Below are 11,224 nucleotides of genomic sequence, written 5' to 3' on the forward strand. Positions count from 1 at the left end.
ATAGGCGGCCTGTGGTGAACACTCGGGCATTCTGATGCATGATGCTCAAATTTATGACAATTGAAACACGCACCTGCAAAGACTCCCCATCAATGGCGGGGGTTGGTTAATCAGTATCCCATAAGATACAGAACCGATTGCGACTACCATTAGGCTTGGGAAGGCATATAACCTTCCCCAAGGTCACTGCAATTCCTAGCAAATCAGCTCGCATATATTCACAGAAGTTCACCACTTCTACCCAAACAAGATAGCGATGCCTTATCAAACTTTGATAATCCTTGGTGGGTGACCAAGGGAGTACATGCACCATCTGAGTACCAAAGAATAATGGTGATTTTTCAAGCATTTGCTCCTTGTCTTGCATTTCAGGGAGCAGCACTTCATAAAATCTTCGAGCAGCATGTATTCCACCAAGCAATGATTGAATCCATTGAGCAACATTGCTGGGAAAGGGCATCCCACCAGGAAAGAAAATGATAATAGCATTTTGTGAATATTTCTTGACAGGAGAGAATATTTGGTAGAGCGACCTTGTATTTGAGAGTAGGAACAAGTTTATTTCATGTAGCTCTGCCATCTTCGAAGTCCTCATACAAGGTGTTGAAGACATTGTGCATCTGGATTGTCATGCTGGTAGTCTCGTTCTATTTAAAGTTTGATTCTCTTGGGATCAACACTCGCATCTCAACAATAGAAGGTATTGATGATCAAAGATGAAGCCATCCGTATTGAAGCCGAGGTAAAAATATGACTGCAGAGTTGCACACACATACACACACACACACAAGCCAAGAGGTTGAGCAGAAAGCAGAGACAACTATGAACACGAAGAAGCGACAGCCAACAGGTGGGAAGGGAGCAGGAAAAGGTGACAACAGCAAGAAAAGAGAACACAACAGGTATAGACAGGTGACAGCCCTTGCAAAGACAGATGACAACCCACTGACTGGCAGGAACAGACAGGCAATAGCCCTCAGCAAAGAGGGTCGACGGTCCACTGACTGGCAGGAACAGGTGACGTCCAACTCAGCACTGCGGCAGGAACAGAAGACTGCTGAAACTCCAGCAGATGCAGGCGACGAACCTCACACCAGGAGCACATACAAACCGTGCACACACACACCCCTCTCTCATACACATACACGTGTTATGTCGTCCCAAACAGCTGCAGCAGTCCTTACAGCCATTGCTCTTGTTTCAGAAAGCAGTAGAAAGCAAGAAGGGACTGATCATCCTGTCCCTAGCCGAGTTACTGGTATCTCAAAGAAGATCCTTTGCATCGCATTCACTAGATTTCCATACCAAGTTGTGTGGTGATAGATAGTATGCATTTCACTAGATTTCCATACCAAGTTGAGTGATGATAGTAGATAACTTCTTCACAAGTTCAACTGCCCATAGGTGGGGTCTATCTCAGCCTTAGGCTGGGTTCTCTCAGCTGACATGGAAGTTGTTCGCTGACACAACAATCATTCAAGAAGCTCCAAGGTTCACTACAGCGTGAAGTGTGCCCAACAGCTGGACTAGCCCAATTTGCTGATGAGTATGTCAGCAGCTTTGTCATATGTTGATGTGTATGAACCGGAGGTGGGATGTGCCCCTTGTCCAACCGGACACGTAGTGCAACATCAGCCATCAGCAGCTTCCACCCGTAATGCTATGAGTTCATATTTTGTTGGCCTTTTAACTCAAGCCCTCTGAAACTTTATTTTGTTGTAGACTGCAAAATCCTCTGAACATGTTTTGTTTAAGCTTTTTATGTTTCATTAGAGCATCCAATAAGACAGCATAGAGAAAAGAAACTCAAATTTGATGCAACTCTTCACTTCCCCACTTTTATCATCAATGCAGCTTCCAAATATCCTCTCTTATTTAACATTTTTAAACCGAGAGGACCGACACACTAAGACCTACGTTTGGCTTCTCTCTGTTCAAGGCCCTGCAATTTATCTCTGCACACAATCCTATTGTAACCAATGGCTTCGGCTCGTACTCTAAAAGAGTGCTTAGCACTCCGGCATTGTTGACCTTAGCTCTCAAGCTGGTTTGAGGATCAAATTTGTATAATCCACCAATTGTTGAACTGCTAATCTTTTTCTCATGTTGATAATCAACATGCATAGCCCAAGAGAGATTTTCATTAACCTCATGTGAGCAATATAAAGTCAGGTTTCTATCCCCTTTTGGATTGCACAGAAGGGCCAAAGAGATCGGAGATGCGGTGTATCCAAGCCCTGCACATAGAACATACATGAACAACCCGAGAGAATGAGTTAAGAACTATACCCTCCTCACCCAATCCACATTGAATAACTATAGATTTTCAGCTGAATACACAACCAAGGCCAGCTTCCCGTCAGCTAGGGCCCATCCAGGCCACCCGTGTTGATGGACAGGCAACCATGCTCATCCAACTTCCATCCCATCAGGATGGACACAATCTTGCCCGTCCATCTCCCCTCCTGTCGGGTGGGGCGGGGAAGCTTGTGCATCTAGCCGAAGTAGACTTTCCACACCCACCCATCCATTTTTTGTGATATATCTGACCATGGGAAGGGAAAGGTGGGGGCTTGGGCAATATTGCCAGTCCATCAAGGCATTTCCACAGTCCATTCTTTTCATATGCAAAAAGACCATGTGTTTTGTGCATTAATAGAAACGTAGGATATATGATTTTTTTTTTTGTCGTAATGAAGGGAAAGCTTCAAATTTACCGGCTACTGTATTGATTAGCATGTTCGTCCCTGTATCATATGCAAAACCACCTCCCACACACATCTTGCCAGAGCCAAAGTTTGCAGTACATTCCACAGTTGGTGTAGTTTTGAGGCCTTTCATTATTGCTGTAATGGAAGCAGCTTCATGCTGATATACTACCTCTGCTTTCCCAAGATTTCTTGCATCAGGGATTGTTGTTGTCAACGAAATTTTTAGACCTGGAGCTAAATCTTCATAAGTTGTTTCAGCAGTAACCTGTAGAACCATAGGCAAATTTTCATCAACAATATAGGTAACAAAAATCTCTCTTTCTGTACAAATTAGTGAACTGGAACTGCTGAAATGATCAAAACTTGACAGCTTCCCGAATTCCCATGGTCAGTGCGCACAAGTAAAATTTGTATTAATCACAACAACAAGAAACAGCCCTTTCATGGCCAAAAACATGGAAACACCGTAGTCACTATTTCCGTTTGCCTTTCCGGATCCCTAACCCTAATACATCCCCCACTAATGTTCCCCAATAAGTTTAATTTTCCCAATTTGCTCACTATCCCGTGCAAATTATGATCTACCCCAAGTTTCTCCTCTTTTTCATTCCCTTTCTTCATCTTTTTTTTTTTCAAGTTTGGCTTCTCATTTTACTACATAACATCAAAGATCCGTTGTTCCTAGCTATTTCTGTTTCTTAGTTTCAAGCTGTCTTTGTTGCATAGACATCAGCCGTTTTCATTTCATTATCTATGACAATGGACTTAATGTTGCGCTCCTAGATATAAAGGAAGAGAAATTTTGTTATAATCACATACCTCAAAACCCTAATAGGGTTAAAATAAAGTTGATGGCCCTAGTAGAATTTGGATAGCGACTCTCCTCCCAGCAATATCTCCTGCTCTAAAACCACCTCCGATTGCAGTGAGTCAGCTGAGCCCCCGCAGCACACCTTGGTGTCCCATACCACCAGACCGTCTAGCTACCCTTAGCCACAGGGTCTCTCACCTTGGTAGACATCTCCACTACGAGGATTCCTCACAATCATCATAAGTGAGCTCAAGGCACACTGATATGGTATTAACCGCACTATTATTGGCAATTGTTTTTATATTATGCTTATAGTCATTATTAGCTTCTCACTAGCTTTCAATCGATCCAAGGCAACCTAAGACGTCCCTTTATGAGAGAAACGAAAATGAACCATGATTGGGATACGGATCACGTCTATATCCAAAAAAAGACTAACATTTAAGATTAACCTATGCACTTGGAAGGTCCATCCCATGAGTGGCCAACCTTTCACAGAGGATTTGGTAAACACCACCCGGTCCACTATCCACTTATGCCAAACATGCCACAAAACGATTCAAGAGGAAAGGGATAGCTTGGAATTTGCACCCCTGCCAGAGCCGGAAGACTCCGAAAATTGGATGCATATCCTTGCTACCTTGGACATACTTCCAAAATGCACAGGAACCCCATTCAGGATAGCCGACAGGCAAGAAATCACGTGCCCCTAGCCCGGCAAAGCCCTACCGTAATTTGGGTTAGCACATCCCCTTTAACAATAGGTCTACAGCCCCTAGTTAACACTGTACTAGCCCGGTTCAGGATGTAACATTAAAATGGGGCAGAATCAACTACACAACCTAACCTTGAGTTCTTCTTTTCCACCATAGCATGCACATAAGTTCCCTAACCCTTACCTAAGCTGGAATTGAACCCCTCTAGTGAATCCTTGCTCTATTGGACTCACAGAATCCCTTTAAGGTAGCTTACCAATCCAACTCCATCCTAACATAAAGGTTAGAGTCGGATACAATGAAAATGCCACCAAGTCCCACCAAAGACAACCCTAGCACCAATCCCAACTCTAATCCTTGGGATTAGCAACCTAATCCGATAAGGTTAGAGGAGACTTAGGATTAGGGAAAGCAAGCTAATACAGGTGGCTAAGATGGATTATAAGTAAATCCATGGTTAATGGCTACTTATGACTGGATCGTTATTTATAGTAACAGTATCCATGTAAATTCCCCATAGGACCACCTGATACACAAGTTAAACACACGAGGTTAATACATACAGAAGGGTGCAGGCAAACTCACCTCCCAACTGTAGATTCCATCAAGAATCTCCCCCGAGCTAGGGGCTAGAGTTCCACTCCCTACAGGCCAAACCAGTCAGCCTTGGTGTCCCATACAACCAGAGATTCTCCTAAGGGATCTTCGATGAGCGCCATGTCCATGGCAGGAGTCTCGTCCAGGCACAGACCATCAACCAACACTATGAATGAATGAATCACAATAACCCATAAGTCACTTATATAGTGACTACTACCGCTATAAATAACAGTCTAGCTATAAATAGCCAATAACCAAGGATTATCACTAATAATGAACCTTGTGGCCTTCCCCTAATCCCAAGGCTCCCCAACCTTGACCATATTAGAACCTAATTCCAAGGATGTGTTAGGTACATAACAACTCACTATATAAGTGACTTATGGGTTTATTATTATTGTTGTTGACAGTTTTTGATAGTGGATTTGAGTCTAGACCAGAGACACTTGCCATGGTCTTGGCGGATGGGAGTGAGCCTTAGCCTTCGGCTTAGGGGTGGTTTGCAGTCGCAAACCTACGGTTGGGAGGTGAGCTAGCTTGCACCTCTTCTTTTTGGTACTAATCTTGTTGCTTGTGTTTAAGAACATTTTGGAGGGATCTTACAATTAGTATCAGATTGAACCTAAACACCGGAAGCGAAAAACACAAGGTGTCCATGTCCCACACATGGTCGCAAATATGTCGAGAATCCCATGTATTTTTCTTGTGGAATTGCTAGGGTTTCAATCTCGCTTGAAAAGGTATGCAGTTTCTTATCACACGTGTTTGAATCATGTGGTCTGGTGGAGGAAAGAGAGAAAGTGTGCATGGAGAGAGGGTGTATGCAGAGATGTGTCCAGCTGTGGTTTAATCACATGTGGGAACCTTAACACAAGATGCCCTGTAGGCCGAGTTTCATGTGGGTGTGCAAAACTATGAGGGACTCCAAATAAAAGGGGTCCAGGCAAGCTCACCACCCAATCGTAGGTTCGCATCCGCAAACCTACCTCGAGCCAGGGGCTAAGTTTCACTCCCACGAGTCCATGCCGGGCAGCCGTAGCGTCCCATACCACCAGTGCCTGCCCACACATTGGCAAGGCGACCAATGATCCGCCGCATCCATGGCAGGAGTAAGACTCTTGGCCTAGGTCTAGACTACAATGAATCAATAATAATTCGAGCCTCACTTATGTAGTGCTTATTGTGGCTATAAATAACAGTCCAGTCATAAATAGCCACCCACCTTTCATTAAATTTGAACCCTAGCCACTTGAATCTGCCCACTTTTCCTAATCCCAGGGCTCCCCTAGCCCCTACTAGTTGGATTAGTCCCTAACCCCAAGGGTTAGTGCTCGGTACATAACATTCCTCTCCACTTTAGGACATTTCCACTCTTGGAAATAAATGAAGGAGAAACCAACTACCTCCGTCAACTATCAATGAAATCAGGTTTATACCTGTCTATTAAATCCACATAGCCACGTATCAAGGAACCAACTCAACTGAAGCTGTTGTTCCTCTACCATATGACCTTGGAAACAAGACACAAAAACAGAACCTTCTCAGGTCCTTGAAGAACATAAACCATCCCTGAATCCTCTAACTCCTCATGGGAATCGTTGAGACAAATAACTGCTAGCTGCAACATAATCAGCAGCAAGAAAATGCAGCATATAGAAGCCCGCCTAAGAGTGAAGCAACATGGTACACAGAGAGAGATGCAGCCCTGAAGGTGCCCCGAATCAGCCCAAAACAGAGGTTCCATTCGGTCCAAAACAGTCCTCAATATGTGTATGTTCATTGTTTAGTGGACAGCCAGAAAGTCAATCTTGTATTTCATTTACATCTTGCAATACATAAGCAAATACACTTGGCAACATGTGGGGTCCCTTGAGAGGGTGGTTGGGACCCAATCGGGTGTGTTGTGTGCTATCTCTATCTTTCTATCTCTCCTTCATCATTCTTGCAAATTTAACCAAGCACTTTAAGCTCTCTCTTATCTATTCAATTGAAAGAATACTTCCACATACATGGCATATCACACCTGGAGAGTGCAAAATCTGAAGATGAAACATAGAAAAAACCTCGTATGTTTCCTTGACAACTTAGTTTGAGTCAAGAACTACCTCAGACTCTAATGATTGGTTTTAACCATAAATTCAGTCCGTAGAAGATAATGATTCCATATGGTGAGGGCATGAATCATAGCTAACAACTCTTCCTAATGAACCTGCAAGTGAAGCTCTGCGTGTTGCAAAAGCCTACTCTCATAGGCCACTGCATGACCTTCTTGGTTCAACACAACTCCTATGCAATCTCCACATGCATCACACTCCACAATAAAAGGTTTGTGCAATCGAGAATGATAAGCACAAGTCCTCCTATGATAACTACTTTCTTCAATCTCTGAAAAGCATCCTTCTCAATGTCGGTCCATTTAAACATTGCCTTCTTCTTCATCAAATCATGCAACGGAGAAGCAAGAGAAGCAAAGAGCCTAATGAATCTCCTGTAGTAAGAACATTAACCAAGGAAACTCCGTACTTCATGTACAGATTTTAATTCGGGCCCCTCTTGAACAACTTGGATCTTTGCGGGATCCATGTGCTCACACTATCCTTGGAAATAATATGATCAAGGTAATGGATCTCAGAAAGCAAGAACACAGTCTTCTTCCCCTTGATGTAAAGCTTGTGCTTCCTAAGCTCCTCAAAGACTATGGTGAGATGCTCTCGATGTTCGGCCAGAACCTATAAATTTCCGGTGTTGTCTAAAGATTATATCCATCATCAATTTAAAGGTGGCAAATTTCTTTTGAATTTGAATATGGCTTAATTTAAGTTCTTTTACTTGTGCATCCACAAATATAGATTATGCAAACAAGGTTTTGCTTCGAATACGGATGTCAGTTTCTAACAAAAAAAGGAAACTGGCTCTGATACCAATGTAATAGGGTGGAGCGTATCTTGGAATCAAATAACTATCGACAAGATTAAGACCGATAATAACATAGTAGATGCATCGAACGATAAAGAAATATATGCAAGGTATACCACACTAGGGGCCGAAAATGGGCCAATCTTCCTCCTTTAGGTTATATTATTACCAAAAGGAGGCTACTCCAAATACAAGATGGCACAAGATTCACCCACGACTCACGAGTCTTTGCTCAACCGATACAAGTACATGCAATGAATACAAGAAAGCCTCGGTGATTCACAATCACCTACCTTGTCCATTTCTTGATGCACATTGATGCACACTGATGCACAGGAACCTCCTTGGAATTCACTCGCCCTACGTGAGAATCCCAAGGCCGCTTTCTTCCGCCTTGCGAAAGAATCCAAGAAACAATCCTCCTCGAAAGTGGAGTCTTCAAGATTTCAAGTGTGCAACAACCCGAAAAGCCTCTTTCATGCGATCAAAAGTCCAGAAACACTCTGAAGGTTTCATCGAAAGCAGGTTTGGACATGATACGGGGAGGTGGACAAACATGCCCAATCCCTGTGCCATTGCATGCATAAAATCTACCATAACTGCATGTCTGTTTGGACTTGAGACACTTCTTTTCACTTGTTTGTGTGTTAAAAAAGGAGGCATTGCTTTTCACACTCTGGCTTTCCATTATTATCTTCAGGAGGCATGGCCTACCTTCCACACTTGGGTTAGTGGCAACTACCTAGAAAATTATGACAAACTGCAGTTTTGAACAATCTTCAGATGCGTTGCAATGAGGCAACTAAAGTTTGACCAGCACATCTGGGCACTGCCATTAAGCTCAATGGTCTCCCCATGACCATATTATCTTGTAACCTTAGGATTGATTGAAACCTTGATCATCCAATATGACAACAAACATGAACGCACAAACTACATTCTTGGATATGCATTTTTGAAAACACTCAGTGCATTATTAGAAACATTCCTAGTGCAATCTTGGAATTTAACAGTAAATTTTATTTTAATTAGCAAGGTGGTGTAGAGAACTGGCACCCTTGATGCATGGTGAGATTAAAAACCTCATCTGCCCTAGGCTATGGCAAATGAATACAAAAGTAAAGCAGCAACAAAGCATCATACAATGATATATGTATATGTTGTTTGTCAATGATGTATGTTGTTTGAAACAGAGCGTTTATAAAACACATACCCACGCACGATGCACTCATGCACACAGACAGACAGAGACAGAGAGAGACCTGGTTAAGTGTGCTGAGGGAGAAGTCCGTTTTAACGCCCCCACTCTTGAAAGAGGAGCTTACAGTTCCAAGCATAATACCCTCTGTCATGATGGATGTTGTGGAGAGAGAGGCGCCAGCGGATGTCACGTGCGAGAAGAACAGCATGTGGCCTGTAGAGAACCCCTTGTACAGCAAATCTTTTGCCCTCTTCCCAATCTCGGTAAACAAGCTAGGCTTATTGCTGCTGCTGCTGCTGCTGCTGCTGCTGCTGCTGCTTGCCATCTCTTTTCATCTAAAGGATGATAGACGCAGGGAGTCTCTTAGGCCACAGAGAAGCTGATCTTTCAGAACCCAGGCTACCTGCAGCTTCTTTCCCTTCCTGTTAGCTCCACTTGGGAGACATGCCATACCTCCACGACCACTGCATGCAGCCTTGCAAGGTTTTGCCACGTGTCTTGCATCCTTATAGTTTTAGGTTTTGCCACGTGTCATGCATCCTTATAGTTTTCCACTTCATACAAAAGCCAAGGGGCCCCAACTAAGGAACCATTAATAAAATTTTTTTGAGGATGCTTTTCTTAATTTTCAAGGATAAAAGGTTAGGAATGCTAAGGTTTTACTTTGAGGGTGCTAAGGAATGCTAAGCTTATTCACTCTCACATTAAAAATAAATAAAAATTGACGGTGGTTTTTTTGAGGTTGCTTTTTTTTAAAGCGTGTTTTTTTTATATCACAACGTAGAGGAAAATAATAATAAATTGAACAACTGAATTTGAAAAAGGAAAGAAAAAGCTCCAAAAATTTCCAAGAAAATCAATATCCTTTATTAATACAAAAGAAAAACATGGAAGCATGTAATGGAATATACACATGTGAACCCAAAAGCTTGAAACCCAATCCAAAAAAAGGCAGAAACCTGATGTAGCACAAGCCATAAACATAACCTACAGAAAGCAAGCTTCCTCCTCGGTAAGTAAGACCCCCAAACTTACTGACTTCTGGTGACAGTGGTACAAACTCATCTCCATCCACAATCGCTTTTTTGAACTTGTATGCTCTTTCCCATACAAAGAGATATGATGTAGAGTAGTTCTCTTCTAACTAACTGTTTCAATGACAATTGGATTGCCACAAGTTCCGACCTCTACATTGTGGTTGCCGTGCACATCTACATTGTGGAAGGATTTACAATATATACAGTATAAAAAAACAGGTCCCTTGTATCCACAATGGGGACTGGGATGGTCGTAGTGATTGCACTCAATACAAGGCATTTCATTCCTCACTTGTATAGGCATTAAGGATGTTTGGTTTTGAAGGATCTCATCCTCTCTTAGAGATGTCGATTGAAAGGTTTTAAGCAAGGCTGCATAGAATTCGGGGAATGTCAATTCCGAGATCGATCTTTCTTTTGTGATTGCTTCACTTGGTTTAGATGAGGAACACCTTGTAGCATGATCATCTTCCAGCATGTTGTCATGTAAACGTATTGTCTTCCTGCATAGAATTCGGGGAATGTCAATTCCGAGATCGATCTTTCTTTTGCGATTGCTTCACTTGGTTTAGATGAGGAACACCTTGTAGCATGATCATCTTCCAGCATGTTGTCATCTAAACGTATTGCTTCTTTACAATATTGATCGAATGTTTTTAAATTGGATACAATGATCAGGTTGTGTAAGCTGTTATTCTTTAAGCCCATCATGAAATATCTCTTCAATTGAATATCTTTTAATTTTTCCCATGACTCACATCGTGAGTCCAAGAGTTTTATCTCTAATGGATTCATTTGGCTGACGCTCAATTGAATACAGTTCTGTTGTTGCACTCCACCGATCACCTTGTCTAGAAAAGCCATGTATAAAGGCCGATTTCAAGGTTTTGAAGTTGGTCTTGATCGCGAGATGAACCATCGACTAGCTTTTTCCTCGAAGCATAGGTTCAACGCATGTACCTTGGTGGGGCAGCCGAGATTTCCAAAGGCTTCACATCTCTGTTCAAACATTTGTATGAATTGAATAGGATCTGTTCGTATTTGTCCATAATTTTGAAAATTTGTACAAACTAGGAGTATCTGCAAAGAGGTTTTCGTCAATGTCTATGAACTAGGTCAAATGAGGGAGCTTCATAACTTTCCAAACACCAGCAGACTTTGTCCTGCTCATACCAGATCCCATATTTGGGATTATCCACAAAGCTACTAGGTAGTATTTCCTCGTCCAAATC

At 42.4% G+C, this 11,224-nt stretch overlaps 1 protein-coding gene across 1 annotated transcript; it reads right to left on the reverse strand.

The window, feature by feature from the left end:
• Nucleotides 1–423: 423 nt before the first annotated feature.
• Nucleotides 424–9,417, reverse strand: LOC147635668 (mitochondrial outer membrane protein porin 1-like). The gene is made up of 3 exons (XM_086802224.1): nucleotides 9,017–9,417; nucleotides 2,718–2,976; nucleotides 424–2,237 (listed from the first exon to the last, which is right to left on the reverse strand). The coding sequence occupies exons 1-3, from the start codon at nucleotides 9,278–9,280 to the stop codon at nucleotides 1,885–1,887; spliced, it is 876 nt and encodes a 291-aa protein (XP_086658350.1). The 5' UTR covers nucleotides 9,281–9,417; the 3' UTR covers nucleotides 424–1,884.
• Nucleotides 9,418–11,224: the final 1,807 nt, after the last annotated feature.

Source organism: Cibotium barometz, chromosome 9 (genome assembly GCF_041138505.1).
Source record: "Cibotium barometz isolate CiBa-2024 chromosome 9, ASM4113850v1, whole genome shotgun sequence".
Taxonomy (NCBI): Eukaryota; Viridiplantae; Streptophyta; class Polypodiopsida; order Cyatheales; family Cibotiaceae; genus Cibotium; species Cibotium barometz.